This window comes from Condylura cristata, unplaced genomic scaffold (assembly GCF_000260355.1).
Source record: "Condylura cristata isolate star-nosed mole 26May11 unplaced genomic scaffold, ConCri1.0 scaffold00021, whole genome shotgun sequence".
Taxonomy (NCBI): Eukaryota; Metazoa; Chordata; class Mammalia; order Eulipotyphla; family Talpidae; genus Condylura; species Condylura cristata.
In genome coordinates this window covers 28,225,930-28,250,798 of record NW_004567122.1, presented here as the reverse complement: position 1 = coordinate 28,250,798, position 24,869 = coordinate 28,225,930, and the positions used below count along the sequence as shown (strand labels likewise).

The following is a 24,869-nucleotide window of genomic DNA, read 5'->3' as shown; positions in this document are numbered from 1 at the left end:
AGGTGTAAGTTCATAGTCCCTTCTAGTAGAAATCTACAAAAGTCAAGGAGCAGCACCTTAACCTGTCACATTTTCAGAGAAATAAGTCTGCTGAGGTAGCTGTGACATACCAGTCACAGGCCTGCAGCTCTTGCTTTAATGAAAATACCTGAACTAAAGAATTACTTCAGGTGCTCCCTGTTGTTAACAGCAGGTTGGGCCACTGCACTGCGAATCTAAGCCTAGCTGTGGGGCTATCCCTGCCGGAGGTGAGCCCCCCCCCCCCGCCAGGGTGCAGCAGACCTCGCCTGTCCCCCCGCTGGTCCCCTCACCCACATGGCAAGGCAGACCTCTACTGTCTTGCCACTGCTCTCCACTCTGTATTTAGTGAATCCTCTCACCTCCCTCCCTTCCTGCCAGCACCTCTAGCTTGCACCCCAGTTCTAATATCCATTAATAATAAAAAAAAAATCTTAAAAAAAGTGAGTTGACTCCTTAATAAATGGATCTTCACTTTAAATTAAAATGTTGAAAGGTTTATTTATGCGTACAAGAACTGGAGTACAGGCCAGAGGTAGAGTAGAGGGATGGTGAGAGGATTCACCAAAGACAAGAGTGGGGAGCAGAACAGGCTGATCTACTGAAAAACACTGCTGAGGGGAGCAGCAGGCAAGACAGGAGAGGTCTGCTGTGCCATGTGGCTCTGTTCCCTGGCAAGGTTCAAGGTTCAAAACTTATGGTTCAAACTTATGCTGCAGTGGCTGCGGATAGCTTACTAGTGCTGCATCTTAACTTCTTGTGCCAGTAGGGAAGCTCCCTAAGTAAATTTAAATGAGATGTTTTGTTTTGTTTTGTTTTTTCTATTTTTAAACTGTAAGTTTATTTTTACATCATTTTGTGCCTTTTTCCATCTCAGTTGTAACCCCATCACCAAATCACCTGTGTGCCATCACCATAGTCCAGTGCACTTCCCTCCCCCCCCCACACACACTGTTTTTGATCCCATTCCCCATATTTTCCATTCCACCCCCGTAAAATGTCTCTGGCATATAGTTGTTTATTATTATTATTATTTTCTTGCCTGGTCCTTTATACTCCTGCTATGAGTAAAACCATCTGGTACTTTTCCCTAAAGGAGATGTTTTTAATGTCACTTAAGGATGACCAAATGCAGAGCTGTTCAATGTCTGGATCATCCACGATAGCCTAAACGAATTATCCACCTTTATTATCTTTCTCAAGTGCTTGTTATACATGAGGATTTTGTTTTTAGGGTTAATCAATGTTTGGGGTGAGGGGTTGGTGTTTGAGTCCTGGCAGCTGGGATTAAAGGTATCCAACCATATATGTTAAGATCTATATGGTAATAATACGTTCAGGAAATCCAGTTGGAGCCTCTGTATGCTTATGTGCAAATGATCAGGTTTTAAAGGGAAGAGACTCATTTACTCATATCTTTTTTTTCAGTCCTATGGATCTGTCAACTATTAAGAAAAATATTGAAAATGGATTGATCCGCAGCACAGCTGAATTTCAGCGTGACATTATGTTGATGTTCCAGAATGCTGTAATGTATAATAGCTCAGACCACGATGTCTATCACATGGCAGTAGAGATGCAGCGAGATGTCTTAGAGCAAATTCAGGTACTTTGAGGATTCTTAGTATTTTAGCAAGTATTAAGTAAAAATACTTAAGGGAAAAATTCAAATTGATGTTAGGAAAGGGTACTGTGGCTTTTACTTACAATAGCCATCATGGACACAGGAACATAAAATTTTATTCTTACTGCACTCATGTTGGTTTTCTCCTGTTGGTTTGGTAAAAGAGTTGTGAGAAAATATTCTACTTTTCTTGGGCATACATATAATTTCAGATTCCTGAAGTTTTTAAATAAAATTTTTATGAAATAGTATGTGTATTTTTAAATTAATGTTGTTTGTACAAAATAGACAGTCAACAAATAGTTTTTCTTCCTTTTTATCACAGAGAACCTACTTCTATATGTAGTTGCATTTCCAGGCACCCTTTGGGATATTGAACTTGAAGGAATGTTGCCTATCTACAAAAGCTACCAAATTGCTTAACTTAATGATCTTTGTTTCATCTAGGTTTGTGGTTTTTTTTTTAGGTGAGTTAAAATTGAAGCTTTGTTGTAAGTCAAAAGGGCAGGTTTGTTAAGGAAATAAAGAGAAAAAGAAAAAGGGACATTTGCTTAAGAACAAATGGGCAGGTCTTAAAGGGCAAGAAACTGTCATTTGAAAGGAGTGGGGTTACTAAGAAAGGGATACCTGCATAGACAGGTTGGCAGTCTTAGGGTAAGATCTAGCTGTTCTGTTTAGTTTTTATTCTTTCTCATTCTTAGAGCATAGGGGTTTTGATTTGAATATATACTATTTTATAGCAAGAGAAAAAACCATTTGGCATTTTCAGATTCTTAGAATGTATAACTAGTATTAAAACTGAATCAGTCAAGAAGTGTTTGAAAATGTTTATAAAAGGGTACTATACAAAATCCTATTTACAAACCCTAGAGAGTCTTAATTCTTCATTCCAGATGAGGTTGCTAGGCCCAACCCTGTTTCTTCTCCCTACAGCAATTTCTAGCCACACAGTTGATTATGCAAACATCTGAGTCTGGGATAAGTGCTAAAAGTCTGCGAGGGAGAGATTCTACCCGCAAACAGGATTCTTCTGAGAAGGTGAGGAGAGCTAAAAAGAGCTTGTGTGCCAGTGTTCCAGTACTAGAAGTCTGAAGCATCCAAGGAACCTTAAGTTGTTACTACTTGGTACTGCCTGGCTTCTACATTCCAGTGCTGTACAGACATGTAGATCATAGAATAGTGTTTGTTTGCTCCATCCAGACATTGAAGAAAATCTAGTGTGACTGGAGGGCCCAGTCACATGGGAGAAATTGTGATTTGAGTGGGTGAACTATTAATTCCTCTGGGAGAGTGCTCACAGATGGGGAAAATGACTTAGCTTGCAGCAATTTGGGAACCATCAGTTTCTGTTCCAGAGGCATAATGGCCAGGTTGCTTTTGGATCTCTTTCCTCTTGTTCTTGAGTTTTAAATTTTTGTCTGCGTGTATGGTGCTTGTGTCTCTGTCCTGAGGTTTGGGGTGCTTGCGGCTGAGAGTTTCTGTGGAACCTGATCAGTGTTTGTTTGTCCTCTAACAGGACAGTGTCCCCATGGGCTCTCCTGCCTTCCTTCTCTCTCTCTTTGTAAGTATTGAATGGCTGCAAGGGGTGGTGTTGCCACACAGATTCTCAGCTCCTGCTGGGGGGTGGGTGGCAGAGGGAATTTCAACATGCAGACTCTTGCAATGTCTTAAACTTCTGTATATGCAAGTCTTTGAATAAGAAACTCTATTTTCCTGCATTGCTGTCTTTTTGCTTGTGTGTGTGTATGTATGTGTGTGTGTGTGGGCTGGGTAGGAGCAGTTCATGAGATTACTGGGTTGAAATAAGGTATTTTGGTAAGAATTTAGGAAGCACCTATTCCTTTCTTGACTCCACCTTTTGCCAATTCTTTTCCTAGAAATATAAGACTACTCAAACATCTGATGCTAGCTGATTTTTAAATGTTCCTCACACTGGCAGATACTTAGTACAGTTTTTCTCTTTCCTCCTAATATTAAGTGGTAAGAGTGCTACCCAATACACACATTGTAATTAAGATAAAGATCTCAGCATCAATTACTATTGTATATAGTGGTGGCTGGTGGTAAGCTTAGCAATAGATACACTTAGTAAAACTAGTCTATAAAGACTTACTGTTTTCTATGAATTAAACAACCCTCTGACTCTGTTGTTTATTATGGGCTTCTGAGGCATGATGTAATAGAAAATAGCTAGAAAACCACATGCTCTTAAACTTACCAGATTATCTCTTCCGACCTTCTTTCCCTTTTGTGTGTGATGGGGCTAATGCAATGAGGTTCCTGTCCAGCCTACCTCACAGGGATGTTGTGAGGATAAACGGAGATAATAGGCGGAGAACTGGCTTTCTTTTAAAAAATGAAACTATTATACAAATGCAAGGTGGTATTTTTCTTATTGTTGCCTCAAAGGTAACTTGTATTCATGAGCTCTAAAATTTTATAGAGTCCTTGCATGTTAGAAATGTAAAAGTGGCCTAGCCCAGCATAAGTGTTCACTAGTTCATATCACCTACAGGCCACAGGCCTGTACCACAGACAGAACACTATAATCCTCATTCTTTCTTACTGGCCTGCAACAGTGACTCTGGATCCCCAAGCAGTTGGCTGGCTGTTGCAAGGCTGGTTAATAGGATCATTTATCTATTGAAGACAACAAAGTATTGCACAAGAGGAAGGAGCTCTGGGCAGCAGGGAGAGAACAGCAGATGGAAAGAAGCCTTCTGATTATCCTGATCTCATGGAAAACAACTGTCAGGAGGTGCTAGGGAACTAGTGCCAGGGTCAGTCTGCAGGAAAGGCCTTTCTTATAGGGACCAACAGCTGGACAGGTATGTTAGCCAAGAATCTTACTATCCACTGACCTTTCTGACTCTCCCACCTTTCTTTTATTCTTTCTTTTCTTTGCATATGATTTGGGTCCTGGGTGGTATGACTAATAGGCATTCTGTGGGGCCCCAGTGACCTCTGGTGGGCAGGAATAAAATACTCTCCTGAATTTCCTGTCAGACTACTACCAGGTGCTATTTTGCCCACTCTTTGGGAAGACAGAAATATACCCTTCATTTCATGAATTTTTCTGATTCTCACCCCAGATCCCCAGCATCTTGTTAACACATTTTTCTCTTAATTCTTAACCAATTGGTACTTATGCTCACTTTCTTTGTCTGCCCGTCATATAGGATGGGGGTACGAGGGGGCGCCGCTGTGCCATTGAAGCTGATATGAAGATGAAAAAGTGAAACCTCAGAATACCCTCTGTGAGCTGATCCTGAAATAGTAGAGCTTGGGCTTGTAGGCCCAATTTCCGAAGTGGAAGTTACAGAAAAGGAGGCACCTGGGCCATGTGACATGAGCTGGAAATATCTCTCTCAAGAGAGTTTGAGTAGCATAATTGCCTGTTTTAGGGCAGAAGTCATGGGCTGTGTTAATGTCCTAAATGTGTAGCTAGCAGATTGTAGCTAGTTTGTACTGTCTTGTGAAGTGTACAGATTTTTAGAGAAAAAAAACCTGTGAAGTATGTGTGTACACAATAAACTAAAAGAAAACCCTAACCTCTGGTGTATTTTTTATGTGTATTGCGTAAAACTTGTGATTCTTCTGTGTACTAATTATTTGTGGGAATGAGACTCTGGAAGTGGGCTTAAAATGGGAACTGTTTCAGCTATAACCCATAAGGTAAGTAACCAAGGTTAAATGTATCAATATTAGTTTTTAAATGCTGTATTGTGCACTAAGGTCTGCCTTATTTAGCTTTTTCTTGAATGAAGGAAAACAGTTTCTGAATTTTGTACATGGCGTTGCTTAAAGAATAGAACATAAATAGTTACTGCTTTTTTTTTTTAATTCACAGAGATATCTGTCTCAATACTATCAATACTATACTTACAGATGGTATTTCCAAGATAACATTACTATTTCCTTCCTACCTGTTTCTACATGGCAAGTTCTTAAAATATTTTCGAATTTATACCTTTGCTATATGACATTTTAAGCCTTGCCAAATTTATCACCTAAGTTTATTTCAACTTCTGTTACTAAAATTCAACTGACTAAACTCGTATTTTTATAAAAAGGTAGTAAATACTGTTTAGTATTTTGTTTTTTTTTTTTTTAACAACGACCTTAAGAAGTTGCAGGTGGCTTAAACTCTTAAAACTTAGGAGCTAAGAAAATAGATACAATGTTTGTGAGGTGTGATGGAAAGGAGTTCAAGCTTGGAGTTAGAAGTTGGTGTATTCCAAAGCAAGGCACAAGCATGCATGTGATAGTAGCAATAAAGACTTGAAATTTGGCACTGTTGAGATCATTAAAGTACATAGATTTGGGGTTAGAGAAAGTGATGGATGAGCTTGCATGCAAACTTGAAAAAGCCAATCTGGGGCAGGGGTAATAAGTGGCTATTAGAGTAGGGACAGTTGAGGAATAATGTACAGCTCAAGGGGACAAATATTTCTTCAGTTTTTGGAGAAATTTGAGTTAATTTTTTATTAATCCTAAAATAGGGAAGCTATTTTTTGAGAGCAGATTGAATTAAAGATAGATGGACCAGATGGCTGTTGTATTTATTTCTAAGGAAAGGGTGGGCAATGATAAAAATGGAGAGAAAATTGGAACATGAACTTGGTTGCTTTATATAAGACAAGGGAGAATTGAAACAGGACTAAGAAAATAGTGTTGAGGGAAAAAAAAATAGTGTTGATGGGGATAAAGAGGTTGAAAAGAGCAATTGGTTGTGGAGATACAAAAAAGCTTCACATATATTGAATTATAGGAGATGGTAGGCTACCTGAAAGGAATTGACCTTTGAGGACATGGAGAAATGAGACTAGAATGTGTGTACAATGTGAGTGGTAAATATTGGGAAGAGATTTGGGAGTCACAGAAATGATTTGTTTGCAATTATAAAGTATATGTATTTTAAAAAGTTATTAAATGAAGGGGACAGTTAAACATGAATATTGAAAATCATGAATGAAAAAAATTAGTATGGTGTAGTGAAAGTAAGAAAAGATGTTTAAAGTGATGATAGTATCCATTTTGGAAGTAGGATATGACCAGAAAAAAGCCACAGGTAATCTTAAAAGAGTGTTTTGAGGATCTAATGTTTGATTAGGTAAAAAATTACTATAAACTAAGGAAAATATTTGTCCCTCAAATTTATTTCCTTGCAGTTAAGGGCAATTTGGGATAGAGATTTGTCTATCTAGCTGTGCTCCAGTTGTTTCTCTTTTGGAATATGAGAAAAAGCAAGTAGAAAATTGGTAATGCCTCTTAACAGTGACATGGGACTTTTTCTTTATCCCCAAATAAATTTGTTTTGTCTCCCAATTTTTTTTTTTTTTTTTTTTTTTGCCTAATTTTCAGCTTGTTGAGTTGAAAAGAATTCCTGGCCCCTTATCTTTCCACCAAGCTTGAAAGATAGATATGCCTTAGGATCACTGATTTGAGTTAAATTAATGCATTTTTTCTATGTATTTACAGATGGGGCATGAGTGGGTTTGGTTGGATTCTGATCAAGACTATCCCAATGACTCTGAGTTGAGCAACGACTGCAGGTCCCTCTTCAGCTCTTGGGACTCCAGTCTGGATCTTGATGTGGGCAGCTGGAGGGAAACTGAGGAGCCAGGGGCTGAGGAACTAGAGGAAAGCAGCCCAGGGAGAGAACCTAGTGAGCTGCTAATGGGGGACGGAGGCAGTGAGGAATCTCAGGAAGAGGTTGAGCAAGTCAGTCGTCAAAACCTCCTCCACTTTCTGTCTGAGGTAACGGCGTTATTTACAAAGTTGGAAGAGCCTCAAATTTCTAAAAGCATGCTTACCCATACATAATTTTATCACTCAATGTTTAAAATATAAGCTCCACAGTGGCAATAGCTAAATTTATTTCTTAGTTTATTGTATGAACAAGGAAGCAAAGGACCAAGTAAGACAGAAGGCAAGGATTTACTGAAAGTTAAAGAAAACAGGATAATGAAAACCAATATGCTATAGCACTTGAATATATATATATATAGAACATGTGGCAAATGTGTACTTTTTTAAAGTAAGTCATTAGGAAGTAAGTCATTACCTCCTACTTTTTTAAAGTAAGTCATTACTTCCTGATTCATAGGAAGTAGAATTTCTGTATGCATTACTACTTTGAGTATCCATGGGAGATTACACTTGCCCAAACTCTCCTTGAAACTTACAGTATGACTTTAAGGCAGTATTTTACAGTGTCTGTCACTCTACTATGGGCAGAGGACCTGAGAAAACTAGAACAGAGTTTGTATTTATCTTGTAGCCGAGAACCTATGTTAAGATCAGCAAGAATCAACCTCTGATTCTGCCATGTCTGCATTGTCTGGTAGACAAAAATTTCAACAGTTTTCTAGATAGCCACTCTCCCAGTTGATAGTTGATGCTCAAAAATGGGTGATTAGAAGTTAAACTGAAAAGACATGAAACCACAGCTAATTTACTATTTCCTTAGCAACAAGTTTAGTGCCTGCATATAAGATACTTGATGTTTTAAATAATTGAGTGATGGAATGAATCTATTTACCACCTCATTCTTACAGTGGCAATGTAATCATGTGACATTGATTTTTAATATGATTTCAATTGGAGTTCCTATGGTGCTAACAATGAACTGTGATTGCAGGTAGCTTACTTAATGGAGCCACTGTGCATTAGCAATAAAGAATCAAGTAAAGACTGCTGCCTATCATCTGGTACCAGAGAAAAAGAGGAAAGGGAAATTGAAGCTATTGAAGGAGAAGAGCCCTACAGAGAAAGTGAGGAGCTTTCAGCCAAAGTAGGCCCCTTGGTAGCTGAGACCACATCATTGGGAGAATGTGGAAGGCCAGAAGTGACTCAAGCTCCCTCAGATAATTGGACAGTTCAGGGATTACCCAGAGAGAGTGAAAAGGTAAGTGATTAAGTCAGTTGTCTGGTTGATCCTGCAAAGAGGCAGAGTAGTATGGTTAGAACATAAAGTTAACTCCTCAGTTTTCAACCAACCAAGTCCAAATACTTGTTTTAGCTCCAGGTAACTAACTGTGTGACTTTAGGTATGTTAGTGAGCATTTTAGATTTTCAGTATTTCCCTCCTGCAAATGTAATTAAGTGCTGCTGTGAGACTTACTTTTTTTTTTTTTAATATTTATTTATGCATACAAGAACTGGGGTGTAGGTCAGAGGTGTGGAGAGGGGTAGGTGAGAAGCTTCACCAGAGATGTGGGGAGCAGAACAGGCAGATAAACTGTAATACACTGCTAAGGATAGCAGTGAACAAGACAGGAGAGGTCTGCTGTGTCATATGGGTCATCTCCCTGGCCACTGGGAATCTAACTCTGCTGCAGTAGCTGGGGATAGCTTGGGATACTTGATAGTGCTGTATTTAATCCTTTAGCCCCCAGAGAGGCCACTACTGTGAAGTTTATTTTTTTAGTTTTTAAGATTTATTCACTTATGCTTACAGAACTGGGGTACAGGCCAGAGTTGTGGGGGGTTCCACAGAAACAAAGTAGAGAGCAGAACAGGCATATTGATGAAGCAAACTGCTGAGAGGAGCAGTGGGCAAGACAGAAGTCTGCCATGCCATGTGGGTCACCTCCCTGGCCTGGGATCGACTTGTGCTGCAGTGGCTGCAGATAGCTCCACAGTGCTGTGCTTTTAACCGATTGTACCACAGGGAGGACCCTGCTGTGAAGTTTAAATGAAATAGATGGTGATAACACATTTTGAAAAGGTGTGAATCTATATCCCTAAAACATACACAGGGTTGTAAACCAGGTACCCTAATAAAAATAATTTCATTTAAATATATTAATTGAGATAACTCATATAATACCTGACTCAGTAAGCAATAGAGTTTAGCCTTTATTATTAGCATGGCTGACTAGCTAGACTAGTAGGCTCTGGGTCACTAGTGATAATGTAGTTTTGCTTTTTCTTTTTTATTTATGTATGCATATAAGATCTGGGGAGTAGGCCAGAGGTACAGGGGGTCAGAGGATTCACCAGAGACAGAGTGGGAAGCAGTACAGGCAGATAGACTAAAATACACTGTGGAGGGGAGCCTCAAATGAGACGAGCAGTCTGTTGCACCATGAGGGTCACTCCCTGGCTGAGGATCGGACTTGTGGTGCAGTGTCTGTGAATAGCTTCCTAGTGCTGCACTTTAATCCTTGCACCACAAGGGAGGGCCCTCCTTTTCTTCTCTGAGTCAAAAACTTGATTCTTTTGCTAAAATACAACTAGTTTACAACATGATTGTGATCATGTTATAAGACAAGAAACAGTAGCTCAACTGAAGGAACAGCTGTGCCGGACAGCGGAGCTTCAGAGCACCTCAGTTTCTGGAAGTAGGTGGAAGCCAGTCGTGGGGTATGTACTGGGGGTTGCCTGTGGTGGACATATCTATAAGCCTTGTTCAGGAAGGCTCTACAGCAGTGCACACACTGCTGAGAGACTGTCTCGAAGTCGGAGTTCTCTGTAATAAGGGCCTTCAATAACCAGCTCCTTCTGAGGGGCATAGCTTCCAAGTAGCTTGATCTTGTTTTGCAATTTTTTAAAAAGATTTATTTATTTATGTGCACAGAATTGTGGTACAGGCCAGAGGTTCAGGAGTGGTGAGAGGATTCACCAGAGACAGAGTGGGGAGCAGAACAGGCAGATTGACGAAGTACACTGCTGAGGGGAGCAGCAGGCAGTTCAGGAGAGGTCTGCCGCACCATGTGGGTCACCTCCAGGGCGGGGATTGAACTCATGCTGAAGTGGCTTTAGCTTCGTAATGCTGTGCTTTAACCTGCTGCACCACCAGGTAGGGCCCCAGTTTTGCAATTTTTTAAAAGATTTATTTATGCATACAGGTCTGGCATACAGGACTGAAGTGCAGGGGGTGAGCGGATTCACTGGAGACAAAGTGGGGAGCAAAACAGGCAGATACACTGAAATACACTGCTGAGGGGAGCAGCAGGTGGGTCAAGAGAGGTCTGCCACACTGTGTGGGTCACCTCCCTGGCTGCAGTGGCTGCAGTAGCTTCATAGTGCTGTGCTTTAACCCATTGTGCCACCAGGGAGGGCCAATTTTGCAATTTTTTTTTTAAAGATTTATTTATTAATACAGAACTGGGGTATAGGCCAGAGATGCGGAGGGTGAGAAGATTCACCAGGGACAGAGTGGGGAGCAGAACAGGCAGATCAACGAAGTACACTGCTGAGGGGAGCAGGGGGCGGGTCAGGAGAGATCTGCCACGCCATGTGGTCACCTCTGGGGCAGGCAGGGATCGAACTCATGCGGAAGTGGCTTTAGCTTCTTAGTGCTGTGCTTTAACCCTATGCACTACCAGGGAGGGTCCCAATTTTGCAATTTTTGATTTTTTTTTTAATAAACTTTGTTTTAGTAGAATAACTGGGGTGTAGGCCAGAGGTGTGGGGAGTGAGACAGTTCACCAGAGACAGAGTAGAGATCAGTACAAGTGGATCTACTGAAATACAACATTAATGGGAGCAGCCTGCGTGGAGAGGTATGCTGCGCCATGTGGGTTAGCTCCCTGGCTGGGGACTGAACTCAAGTATAGTAATGATAACTCTTAGACTTAACCCACCAAGGGCCACCAGGGAGGCCCTTGATTACTTTTTCTAATCAAACCTCTCAGATAATGGCCTTCCCTGGTGGTGCAGCGGATTAAAAGCACAGCACTATAAAGCTATCCACAGACACTGCAGCTCTATCTCTAGCCAGGGAGGTGACCCACATGACACAGCAGATCTCTCCTGTCCCACCTGCTGTTCCCTTCAGCAATGTATTTCAGTAGATTTGCCTGTTCTGCTCCCCACTGTGTCTGGTGAAATCTCTCATAACCCTCTACCCCCAGCCTGTATTCCAGTTCTTGTATGCATAAATAAATAAATCTTTTTTTAAAAAAGATACAGAACTGGGGTACAAGCCAGAGGTGCAGGGGCGGTGAAAGGATTCACCAGAGACAGAATGAGGGGCAGAACAGGCCAACTGATGAAGTACACTGCGATTGGAGCAGCAGGTGGGTCAGGAGAGGTCTGCCACGCCATGTGGATCTCCTCCAGGGATGGCGGGGATCAAAGTCATGCTGAAGTGGCTTTAACTTCTTAGTGATGTGCTTTAACCTGCTGGGCCACCAGGGAAGGCCCAAATCTTTATTTATTTTTTAAAAGAAAACAAAAAACCCCTCAAATCGCTTTCATTCATTGAGAGTATGTAGTCTTATGTGCTAAGTTCCCTTTTGGTGACCTGTGGGGCAATATGGTTCATGTGTTATGCTGTCTTCCTTATACATCTCTGTCATCGGTTGTCATTTATCAGGAGGATTTCAGATTTCAGATAGCAGCACTGTCTACCTTCCAATTATCTGAACCAAATCAATCACAAGTTTCCTGAAAACTGCCTCTAATATGGGAGATCGATAGTTGTTACCTTGACACATGAACAACACTGATGTGGGTACCTAGTTGGCCATTTTCATGAGCACATGGAGATGTGATAGTTTTTAAAATATACAGTATTCATGCAGAATTGAGTATTTTCTCTTTCAGAGGTCTGGTAAGATCTTTTCTAATTTGTAGCCTTATGTAATTAGTCTCATTTCACCTTAAGGTCATCTTTCATTTATGTCATGCAACTAAAATTACCAGTGCAGATAGTAAATCTCTTTCTAAAATTGCCATTGGTTCCTGGCTTTCCCAGGGGGAGATTCAGCAAGAGGATGACCTGGGTGAAGGGTATGTGTCAGAGATGGAAGACCAGACCTCTTCAGGTGAGTGTGATGATGGCTTCAGCATTCAGGAGACTCCTCTGGTGGATATTCTTTTCAACCGTGCTACCTCTTCAAAGCTGTAAGTATAGATTTTTATGTAATGTTATTCTTTTATTTCTGTTTAGGCCAATTTTACAGAAGGGTTTTTTGGTTTTTTTTTTTTTTTAGATTTATTTATTTATGCATACAGAACTGGGATACAGGCCAGAGGTGCAGGTCAGGTGAGAGGATTCACCAGAGACAGAGTGAGTAGGGAGCAGAACAGGCAGGTTGATGAGGTATACTGCTGAGGGAAGCAGCAGGTGAGACAGGGGAAGTCTGCTGCACCACCTGGGTCACCTCGCTGGCCGGGGATCGAACTCTGGCTGAAGCAGCTGTGGCTAGCTTCACAGTGTTGTGCTTTAACCCATTCTGCCACCAGAGAGGGCCCCTGTTTAGACCAATTTTAACTTATTGCTATGAATATGGATTACTTTTGTAAGTTAAAAAAATTAAGGCCTCTCTGGTGAGCAAGAGGTTAAGTCTCAGTACTGTCAAGCTATCCACAGCCACTGCAGCATGAGTTGGATCCCCAGCCAGGGAGCTGACCCACATGGCACAGCAGACCACTCCTGGCTTGTTAACCGTGAAATACTGGGTATTTCAGTAGATCAGCCCCTTCTGCCACCCACTCTGTCTCTGGTGAATTCTCTCAACCCCACACCTCTAGCCTATACCCCATTCTTGTATGAGCAAATAAATTAATCTTTTATAGTTGGAAAATTTTAAAGTTATGAACTTCCTTGTTTTCCACAAATTTTGGGAAATTATTATGTAACTAAAAATTTTAAAATAATAAATTTTAGATAGATAATAATGGGTAGATTGTCCGTTTTAGGACTTACTTTTTTAATGAATTTCACTTTAAATTAACAAAAGGTTGTTTTTAAACAAAACAAAAACAGAAAATTATAAACCAGAGACGTCCTGCAGGGGAGAGGGAGGAAGAGGGGACAGACAGAGAGATGGAGGAATACAGGAGCTTGTGGTGATGGTGTGGGGGTGATGGTGTGGGGGTGAAAATCCAGGGGGACTACATCTGAGAAAAGAAAGCAAATGTTGTTTAAAATTGAACAAAGGGGAAAAAAGTAAAAATGAACAAAGATGTGAAATATAAATAAATAAATAAATTAGATAGGCAAGACTCAAAAATATATAAATAAATAAATATTTAAAAGGTTGTTTTTATTATGGTAATAAACACTTCTTTTCCTGGGCTTGATTATGTATTCAGAGAGGACAAGAAGAACTCTTCTTTTTCTTCACTACATTCTAGATCCACTCACAATATCTGTGCAAAGGCAAACCAATAATTATCTGAACTTCTTTTACTTAAAGTAATACAACTGAACCTTGCATATATTTTTTAAATTTTAACTTTTAAAATGTTACTCCCTCCCCTATCCATGACATACATATTTTTTTAATATATGTTTATTTTTACATCATTTTGTGCATTTTTCCATCTCAGTTGCAATCCCCTTGGACTTCCCATCACCAGACCACCCATGTGCCATCACCAAAGTCCAGTGCATTTCCTCCCCTCACTGTTTTTGATCCCATTCCCCACTCCACCCCTGTAAAATGTCTCTGGTATATAGCTGTTCATTACTATTATTATTTTCTCGCCTGGTCCTTTATTCCTGCTATGAGTGAAACCATCTGGTACTTTTCCTTTTCTTTCTGGCTTATTTCACTAAGCATGATCTTTTCCAGCTCCATCCATGTTGCTGCAAAAGGCATGTTTTTTTTTTTTTTTTTTTTGGTTGCTGAGGAATATTCCATTGTGTATATGTACCACATCTTTTTCATCAGTCATCTACTTTTGGGCACTTGGGTTGTTTCCATGTCTTTCCAATTATAAATAAATCAGCAATAAACATGGGGGTGCAGGTGTCTTTTTGAATCAGTGTTTCTGTGTCTTTTGGGTAGATACCTAGGAGTGGGATTGCTGAGTCATATGGAAGCTCCATTTTCAATAGTTTGAGAAACCTCCAAATAGTTTTCCATAGTGGTTGTACTGCACCTGCATATTAAGTAGTGGATTTAAATGGTTTTTAAACAAATATATAATACAGGTTAAAACCTAAGTGTTGAAAAATTGCTTCCTTTGCTTTTTTATAATGCTTTTAAGTATGAGAAGATGGCATATGATGACTATGAAAAAAACTGGATAACTCTAAACTGGGACATACGATCTTAGAACATTTCAGTGTCTCAAATGGTGAATTTCACGCTCTTAGAATTTAAGTTAAAAATTAAATCTTTTAGGGCCTTGGTGGTAATAAGAGGTTAAGTTGCAGCATGATAAAGCTATCTACAGGCACTCCAGTATGATTTAGATACCAACAAGGGAGATTACCCACATGGCATATCAGAACTCTCCCATTGCACTGATTGCTCCCCTCAGCAGTTTATGTCAGTCCATCTGCCTGTTCTGTCCACCACTCTGTCTCTAGTTAGTCCACCCCCCACACACACACACCTCTGACCTGTACCCTAGATCTTGTATACATAAATAAATCTTTTAAAAAAAAACAAAATGTCTTATTAGAAAGCAGTAGAACTAAGTGAGTCTGGTTGGTCATATAGTTTCAGGAGAAATAGAAAGGATGAGTTCTTGTATTACCATCTTGTACTACCATTTAAAGATTACTTTGAATGACAGACATTCTTGAGGTCCTTATTTTCCCCCTTTCCCTCTATCTGTAATGACTCTCAGGAGTAAAGAGAAATAAAACCTTTGGAGCACCACCACTCACAGTCAGCAGGTCTGTTATTCTTTCTATTCAGAAGCAAAGGAAAAAGTTGGTTTTGGACTTTAAAAGGGCTTTGCCCTTAAGGATAAGGTGATTTTTTGTGGAATGTAATTTAGATTCAGGTGAAAAATTGCATCATGAAAATTATGTTAGTGAAACAACTCAAATTGGAGAAAGAAAATGAGATTTGAGTCATGCTCAAATGGATGCACACAATACGATGTGTTAGTTAACATGAGTGTGAAAGCTTAGTTATAAAGAAACCCATTTATGGGGAATAATGCTGTTTATAAGTGGGAATTTTAACATGATGTTTAACTTGGAGTAAATAGAAAACTTTCCAGCTGGGTAAATTATAAAACAAGGGCCCTCCCTGGTGGAGCAATGGGTTAGGACACAGCACTGCAACCTGGCCTTCAGTGAGAGTTAGATCCCCACCTCGAAGGTGATCCACATGGTGTGACTGACCTCTCCTGACCCACCTGCTGTTCCCCTCTGCAGCATACATCGTCGATCTGCCTGTTCTGCTCCCCACTTTGTCTCTGGTGAATCCTCTCACCCCTTCTGCACCTTTGACTTGTACTTCCAGTTCTGTATGTATAAATAAATCTTTAAAAAATCAGAAAACAAAAAATAAACAGGTTTGTTTATTTGAAACTTTTGAAGAAAAGTTTAATTAGAAAATATAGCCCACAAAAGTAGGCCATAAGAAGAAATTAATGTTTACCAAAACAAAGTATTTTAAGAATTAACATACATAGGAAAATATAAAAAATTTAATTTGTATAGCATTCAGACGAAACATAAGAAAATCCCTTAGAATGTGAGACCCATTATTTTCTGGAAAAATGGGAGAGAAATTTATTACTAAGACATTTTGTTTCATATAAATGGGCTTAAATTCATTTATCTAGTACTTAATTGGGTACCTCAACTTGGGAAACATCAGTGAACAAAAATTACTTTGGTAGCGTAGTACCTTCTTTAGAGTTAAAGGTACTCAGGGTCAAATCAGGAAGAATCAAAAAAGGCATGAACAAGTAGCCTGTGTTACTATTTAGCTTTATAGTACTTTATAAGGATGTCATTAATTCAGTGGATAATAGTGATGAGTAAGAGTTAAGGGTCTAAGTGTTAAACATGTTTTTGTTTCTGTTTGTACAGCCCCTTAGATGGTTTGTTAATTTGTTTTTATTTTTGCTTAGAAGAACTGGGGTATAGGCAGAGGTGCAAGGGTAAGAGGATTCACCAGAGACAGAGTGGGAAGCAGAAAAGGCAGATATGCTGAAATACACTGCTGAGGGGAGCAGCTGTAGAGACATGAGAGGTCTGCTATTCTCTATGTGGGAGAGCTCCCTAGCCAGGAATCAAATTCAGACTTAACCCCTACACCACCAGGGAGGTCTACCCCTTATATGTTAACTAGGAGCACTATATGCTGAGAAAACTTCACTACGCACCTAGGGGAGACAAAATGCCATTTGTAGAGTTACTTTTCTTTTTCTGCCCTGGTTTATTCCATAGGTCTGATATAGGTCCAGCTGACCCTGTTCAGGATCACTTGCTATTTAAGAAGACTCTTTTGCCAGTCTGGAAGATGATTGCCAGTCACAGGCAGGTCTCTAAGCCATGCTTGGTGTTCACAGCCACTCATTTAGAGTGATTCCAGGGTTTATTCATCCTCTCTGGGTTTGTCCCTTAACAGGTTTAGCAGTCCATTTCTGAAACCTGTGTCAGAAAGGCAGGCCCCAGGATACAAGGATGTGGTGAAAAGGTTAGTTAAAAAGGGGTCAAGTAGAGGTGGTTGCTTTTATATATGTTTTTCCATACTTTATTTCTTACCTATTTATTTATTTACTTATATTACTTATATACTCAGGATATATTTTAAAGCTGAACAAGCTTATTAACTTATGGTGAATTCAGTCTTCTTTTGCAGGGAGTGATAATACAGGCTTTTTTTTTTACATTCTTGATTTTCAAATAATATATGATCCATTCATCTTGATCTTACATTGCCTTTGATAGTTTTTGACACTGTTCTTTTAGAGAAAAACATTAAAAGGTATACTATATTCATTTAGGTGGTTACAAGTCGGATAAGGCAAAGGCGATAATACAAATGGATGTTACCAATATTGGTTGATTACAATATTTTGGGTTATTATGGCAAAGTTCATCTAAAATTCTGTCATAAACCAGTGTGTTAACAGGATAGAAAATATCAGGAAAGGACCTTTAAAGACATATCTTCATTCTATAGATGAGAAAACTAAGGCTTCATGACTTTCCTGTGATCTTAAGTGATAGCAGAACTAGAACTAAACCCCAGATTCTTCCTCCCATTTCAGTCTTTTTTCTGCACTGTGTCTTATATATGCCTTATTTGTGTCTCATTAAATAATTACTTATCGTAAAATTCACTGATTTTCATTCTTTCCTTCTCCATGAAAGGAGAAAAAAAATAGCTTTTGTTTATGCAATAAAAGAAGTAGACTAAATGCCTATTATTGTGAAGTGATCATTCAAGATTTTTTTATACAATTTTGGCACTTGGGACCAGCATTCCTCCTACAGTGGAATAGGAGTTGGGTCTTTGAGCTCTGGTGTCAGGCTGCCTCTGAAATGGAATACAAGCTTGTTAACTTTGGGAATATATTTAGCCTCTTGAGATTTAAGCTTGTTATCAGGTAGTTAGCTTGGGTACCTACTTTACACGTTTCTTGAGGTACCTACTTTACACGTTTCTTGAAAGGATTAAACACTTTAATGTAGAAAATATATATTATAGCCCTTGGTCTATCATAAACAGTTAAATGTAGCAGACAGTAGCTGCTATTACTATTTTATTATACGATGGAGATTATTGTCTTTACTACTGTTTTCATTAAGAGCAGTACTCTATGAGAGCATGATAGGTCACTTGATGTTCTCCAAGAAGGTGTGATTTCTTTTGACTTTTCCTGGCCCCTTGTAGGCCCATGGACTTAACTAGCCTGAAAAGGAATCTGTCTAAGGGACGGATTCGCACTATGGCTCAGTTCCAACGGGACCTGATGCTGATGTTCCAAAATGCTGTGATGTACAATGACTCTGATCATCATGTGTACCATATGGCTGTGGAGATGCAGCGTGAAGTACTGGAGCAGATTCAGGTACCATTTGTAGAGAGCTGCAAGAAAAAGGAATGTATCTTTAGAAAACTGATTTTAGGAAATTTCCAAAAGTATAGATGATTTTGAAGCAACTATAATATGTTCCCAGAGTTTATGTATAGAAGTGATTGGAGGCCCTGAAAGTTTGACCCTTAGAAGTCAGCTTTACTAGATAGTTAAGTAAAGTAGTCTAATAAAGCAAGTCAGAGCTCTTGGGGGGCTGGTGATAAATCAAGAGACAGATTCTGTTTCCAGAACCTCAAATCAGAGTATTAAACCTGCAAGCCAGAGACTGGAGTCACTATCCATTTTTTTTTTGTTTGCTATACCTATTGATATTCATGTATGGTTACACTCTCCCATTTTTAGGGGATAAGACATAGTAGTCAGAAGAAGAAATTTGTTTAAAGAAAAAAATGTATAGTCAAATCTCTTTGAATAGCATTGCATTCAAAGCTCTGTAGCTTTTAAGATTCATAGTCACTATCTGCCTTGACCCTCTAGGTGCTGAGTATTTGGTTAGACAAAAGAAGAGACTTAAATAGTCTGGACTGAGAACCAGCCAGACAGAGAAAACCTGCTTTGTTAACCTGGACCTGCTGCTATGACCTTTTCTGGAATTTGGACTGCTCATTGAGATTCTAACCCATAGAAGAGCCCCAGTATTTGTTTGCCACTACTTTCTTGTCTGTCCTAGTAAGAATGTCTAATTCACAATCGGGAAGTCACAGGTGCCTATGGACATAATACAAAGAAAACAGGGATTTGAGGTTTGCTGTAAAAGTTACCCGCTTTCCCCCCCCAACCCCCATAGGCTTAATTTAGAAATAACTAGATTAAAACTTCTATTACAACTTTATAAATAAATGGTTTCCACAAGTTCAAGATTGCTTTTTAATTATTACAGAAGTTGGGAATAGAGGGGACAGCATCTGGAGGAAAAGTATTCTGCATGGATTTCCTTCCGTCCTGAAGGGAATGGTGTGGGATTTATAAATTTATCTTATCATTTATAAAATGGAGATAATTGAAGCTCCCTTCAAATGGGTAAGAGGATGACATAAGCTAAATCATGAGGAAAATGTCAGAAATTGTCTAGTGCTTTTAGATTCCAAAAAGGAAGAAAACCGATTGTGCCTGGTTCCCTTTCCTGTTTAAAAAGATACGCTAGGCTGTGAAACGCTTTTCTTGGCTTGGCCCTCTGTAGCCACCGTTCCTAAACTGGAATTCATGTCTCCTAGCAACAAGCCGTGGTCGCACAAGAGGGCGGAGTGCTGAGGTGAGTTTGGAAATGGTCAGCTAGAGAGGCTGTGGTCTAAGGTTCCTGCTTTCCTACCAGGAAAGAAGTTATCGTCCCTGTGGATTAGGATGAGGCAAGGCAGTGCTGCTTGCCTGCCGCAGGAGTGGCATGGAGAGTTTTCCATCCAGATCCAGAGAGTGCAAATCAAGGTCTTTAGGCTGCTCCTGGGCCTCGCTGATTTGGAAACTCAAGATGCGGGGTCGCATTCATCTTATTCGGAGGCTGTGTGTAGAAAAAAAATACTTGTTTATAAGTTAATTTTTTTAAAAAAAGCCCACCTACTGTTGTTCTTAATCACAATCACATTAAATTTGGGTAGTGAGCTTATATCTCATTACAGCTGATACCTGTCAAGAAACTTAAATTGTACTGGAAAAGTCCAAATGGAGCTGTCAATGCCTCCACCTCAGATCTATGTAGAAAAAACTCTGGCCATTATCAAACCAGATATTGTTGACAAAGAGGAGGAGATACGAGATATTATTCTCAGATCTGGATTCACCATAGTTCAGGTAACTTCTGGGCTTGCTGATCATGCTTTTTTCTCTCTGCTTTCTTATTTATGTTTATATCAAAGCATTGCATTAACACATTTAGATCCTTATAAGTATGCATTAATTTAGATTTATTTTTCTGTGTATAAAAGTTATATATGATGGCTTGAAAAGTTTTAACACACTTTAAAAGACTATAAATGAGAAATAAAACTACTTTTTCCTCCATCTTATCACTCCAACCCCAAGTCCCCGTCTCCAGAAAGGCAACCACTTAGCACCTTGTGTTCTTCCAGGAGTTGTTTTTTTTTTTTCTTTATGCATTACAAGTATTTCCCCCTCACAAATATTGATAATATTCCGTCTTTCTCAATTTCCTTCCTTTAAGGAAAGTCCCTTAGATAGCATTCTAGATCATTTATTACTCTGAATCTACCTTAATCTTTCTAACTTCTGTTTGATAGTCCCTGTGAGAATGAGTCACAATTTATTTGATTGGTTCTCTACTGATGGACTTTTAGACCATCATTGGTTTTTTTTTTTTTCATTTGTTATATCTGAAATATCTATATAATGTTAAACCTTCTATTTTATTTTGCTGTTGTTAAATATTGACATTGTAGAGATTTGAAAATGAATATGGAAAAACTGTTGTTAAATATCATCAAATAAAATTTAATATCCTTAATTTTCCTTTTTGGTACCATCTTCATTTGAATTATCAGTTTTTTTTTTTTTTTAAGATTTATTTATTTGTGCATACAGAACTGGAGTACAGGCCAGAGGCTCAGGGGCGGCGAGAGGCTTCACCAGAGACAGAGTGGGGAGCAGAACAGGCAGATCGACGAAGTACACTGCTGAGGGGAGCAGTGGGCGGGTCAGGAGAGGTCTGCCACGCCATGTGGTCACCTCCGGGGCAGGCAGGGATCGAACTCATGCGGAAGTGGCTTTAGCTTCTCAGTGCTGTGCTTTAACCCACTGCGCCACCAGGGAGGGCCTGAATTATCAGTTTTTAATTCTTACATTTACACGTGTCATATTGCTGATTTAGTTAGTGTTTTAAAAGATAGAAGTTCAATCTTAAGGAAAGTATGGATTTCACTTGAATTTAGAGCAGGTGAAAGCTGAGTCAGAATGGTACCAGAAAATATAAGGAAATAGCATCAGAAAATATAAAGCAATATTTTCCTTCTATCAGTAAAGATGGCTTTTAAATATGTTAGGGAAACCAAGAAGCCATTTTTCTTAGAGTTTATTAAGTACTATCATATATTCCAGAGTAAACGCCAAATGAATATGAGATTTAAATACTGAAAAATTAAGGCCTTCCCTGGTGGCACAACACATTAAAGTGTAGCACTGCCAAGCTATCAGCAACTACTTTAGCACAGGTTTGATCGCTGGCTGGGAAGGTGACCCATATGTCATGGCAGACCTCTCCTGTGTGCCCACTGCTACCCTTAGCAATGTGCTTTGTCAATCTGCCTGTTCTGCTCCCCACTCTGGTAAATCCTGTCACCATACCTGCACCTCTGGCCTATACCCCAGTTCTGTATGCATGAATAAATAAATCTTTTTTAAAAATACTGAAAAATTTGTGCCTGCTCTGGTGGCACAGCAGGTTAAAGCACAGCAGTAAGAAGCTAAAGCCACTTCCGCATGAGTTCAATCACCTGTCCTGGAGGTGACCGCATGGTGCGGCAGACCTCTCCTGACCCGCCGGGTACTCCCTTCAGCAGTGTACTTCGTCGATCTGCCTATTCTGCCCCATACTCTGTCTCTGGTGAATCCTCTTACCGCCCTTGCACCTCTGGCCTGTACCCCAGTTCTGTTCATAAATAGATCTTTAAAAAAATACTGAAAAATTAAATCATGTAAAGTCTAAAAAGAAGGATGAATTTCTTGTTTATACTTGGAGTGGAGCATCCTTTTGTTTTATGTTTTAAAGTCTGGGGGAGCCATAGAAGATAAGATTAATAAGACTATATACAAACACACTTCTGTATGGTCAAATAAACATCATACACAAAATCAAAACAAATGACAAACTTGGAAAATTATTTGCAGCTCATATCACTGAGCCATAGGAAAAGCCTCAGAGGAATAAGGGAGGTTCCAGAAGTAAGGGCAAGGAAGAACACAGTCAATTTAGACAGTGATGGGAATAACATTTTTAACTATTTACCTTTTTTTAAATTACTTTGAATTTCTGAACCATATATTACCCACTAATGTAAAAAGTAGACAGGGCTCCCCCCTGGTGGTGCATGGGGGTTAAAGTGAAGCACTAAGAAGCAAGCTACAGCCACTTCAATCCTCATCCCGGGAGGTGACCCACATGGCGCAGCAGACTTGTCCCGCTGCTCCCCTTAACAGTGTATTTCAGTAGCTCTGACTGTTCTGCTCCCCACTCTCTCTGGTGAATCCTTTCACTGCCCCTGCACCTCTGGCCTGTACCCCAGATCTGTATGCATGCATGAATAAATAAATAAATCTTAAAAAAAAAAAAAAGTACAGGGCCTCCCTGGTGACATAGGGGTTAAGTGTCAGCAGTGTACAATCACTGCTGTTTCAGGGCCTGAGTTGGCCTGAGTTCGATTTTGCAGGGAGCTAACCCACAAATGGCGAAGCAGACCGTTCCTGTCTCGCTGCTTGCTGCTCCCCTTAGCAGTGTCTTCAGTAGATCTTCCTGTTCTACTTCCTATTCTGTCTCTGGTAAATCCTCTCATCACTACCCCACCTCTGTCCTGCACCCAGCTCTTCTATGCATAGCTAAATATTTGTAAAAAAAATTAAAAAGTAGATTTGTTTTTAAGGCCCATATCTTAAAAAGAATTGGTGACAAATTGCTAATGCTAGTTATAAATTATTAGCATTAATAATGCAAAAAATCAATATAACTAATACTTAATATTTTCCCAAGTTGCAATTACTATTTTCTTTTCGTTATGATGAAATACATACAACATAAAATTTACCATTTTAAATTTTAAATGTGCAATTGAGTGACATTAAATGCATATACATAGCATACAGCCATCACCATTACCACTCTCTCCAAATCTTTCATCATCTTAAAGCGAAACTGTCTCCTTTAAACAGTAACTCGTTTCCTCCTTTTCATATTCATTGATAACCATCATTCTTTCTGTCTCTATGATTTTGACTATTCTAGGTATCTAATAGAAGTGCAATCATAAAGTATTTGTCCTTTGTATTGTATCCATTCATTGAATTTCTGTCTTTTTTGTCCCACCTAGGGAGAACCTTCTATAAAACAAAATATCTTTTCAGTAGGTGGCAGTCTTTCTCTAGTTACAATCAAATGGTTTCTGTCTGGTGTTATTTCATAACACAGCTTCTTTTTGTTAAAATATCCATCCTAAAAAAAAATAATAATAATGAAATAAAATATCTATCCTAATTCAAAAAATCTGTACTTGATCTAATTTTAAAGGAAGTAATACAATCTATGATTCAATGTCAGCTTTAGTTTAAGATGAGTCCTTTATTTTCATAATTATACTGCTTAGCTATCATATCTGCTGAAAGGAAAGCCCCTTGTTTAAGGAAATATGCCAGATGATAACTTATATTAATCAGATTTTTATTTTAAACACCACAAAAACCCACGTCACTATGTATAAGAATTACAACTACTGGCATGTCTTAACTTTAAAAATGTAATCAAGATTTATACACATCAGTTGCTCTAGTAACTTCTCTAATTTCTTCTATTTCCTGACTATGAATTTTAATGTGATGTTGTCATCCTTTTTAATAGTAACTAGTCCTTAACCATCCAGTAGAGTTTGTTCATAGCAGTGATAACTCATGTAGATAAGCATTATCTTCCCAATTTTCTTATTCTAGTCAAATCTGTATAAATCATGTACTTTTACTAGGTTTTTGCAACCTGAATACACATAATCATTTTGAAGGGGCTTTAAGAGGCAGGTCATTTAGTAAAATCTTATTATACTTTCAGAAATCTAGCTCATATTAGAAAGATGGATTTTTCTAAGTACTATATTATAGCGCTATAGTACTATTATCCTACATACTACTAGAGTTTTCCTGCATTACTTAAAGTAATACAGGAAAATTTTACAATAAATAGGGAATTGTTACAAACAGATAGAGAAAGATGATTTTGGTATTTTTCTACAGTCCACTTTTTTACTTTTATGTATCCAAAATATACATTTATAGAATATTGACCATTGGAATGCTTTTACTTTAAGGAGTTATGATAAATTTGTCATTGGCAAACCACAGGCAGTGGCCTCCCTGGTGGCCCAGAGCTTAAGTCTCTGTGAGCCTAACCTGGGAAATATGCAAAACTAACTAAATAAAATCTTTTTTAAAAAATTTAAAACATAGGCAAAGGAAAGCTGCCATACTGGAATAGTTTTTTGTAAGTAGATTAAATAATTCTTTTAAATCCTATTTACAATATACATTTAACTTTCTTATTTTGCCTTTTTTAAAATAATGCAAAACTTAAATTTGTAGTCAGATTCATACAATTTCAAGTTTATTAAAACTTCAAGAGGTAGGCCCTCCCTGGTGGCGCAGCGGGTTAAAGCACTGCACTGAGAAGCTAAAGCCACTTCTGCAAGAGTTTGATTCCCGCCTGCCCTGGAGGTGACCACATGGTGTGGCAGACCTCTCCTGACCTGCCCGCTGCTCCCCTCAGCAG

General features: G+C 39.0%; 2 protein-coding genes across 5 annotated transcripts in view; both read left to right on the top strand.

Annotated features, from left to right (window-relative positions):
* The window catches only part of BRD8 (bromodomain containing 8), a 34,405-nt gene extending 15,477 nt beyond the window's left edge, over positions 1-18,928 (top strand). For 2 of the 4 annotated variants that reach the window (XM_004686764.2, XM_012727949.1), the window contains 4 exons: positions 1,447-1,624; positions 2,576-2,680; positions 3,159-3,203; positions 4,822-5,184. In XM_004686764.2, the coding sequence (XP_004686821.2) occupies positions 1,447-1,624; positions 2,576-2,680; positions 3,159-3,203; positions 4,822-4,881 (388 nt within the window). In that variant the 3' untranslated portion in view covers positions 4,882-5,184. Of the gene's footprint in view, positions 1-1,446; positions 1,625-2,575; positions 2,681-3,158; positions 3,204-4,821; positions 5,185-7,123; positions 7,403-8,285; positions 8,553-12,350; positions 12,500-16,742; positions 16,833-16,923; positions 16,993-18,195; positions 18,374-18,877 lie in introns of those variants that run through there. The other 2 variants (XM_012727948.1, XM_004686763.2) reach the window with 2 other exon arrangements.
* A 668-nt stretch (positions 18,929-19,596) lies between these two features.
* Positions 19,597-24,869, top strand: part of NME5 (NME/NM23 family member 5) — an 18,982-nt gene continuing 13,709 nt past the window's right edge. The window contains exons 1-2 of the mRNA XM_004686762.2: positions 19,597-19,652; positions 20,014-20,185. Of these exons, the coding sequence (XP_004686819.1) occupies positions 20,057-20,185 (129 nt within the window). The 5' untranslated portion in view covers positions 19,597-19,652; positions 20,014-20,056. The remainder of the gene's footprint in view (positions 19,653-20,013; positions 20,186-24,869) is intronic.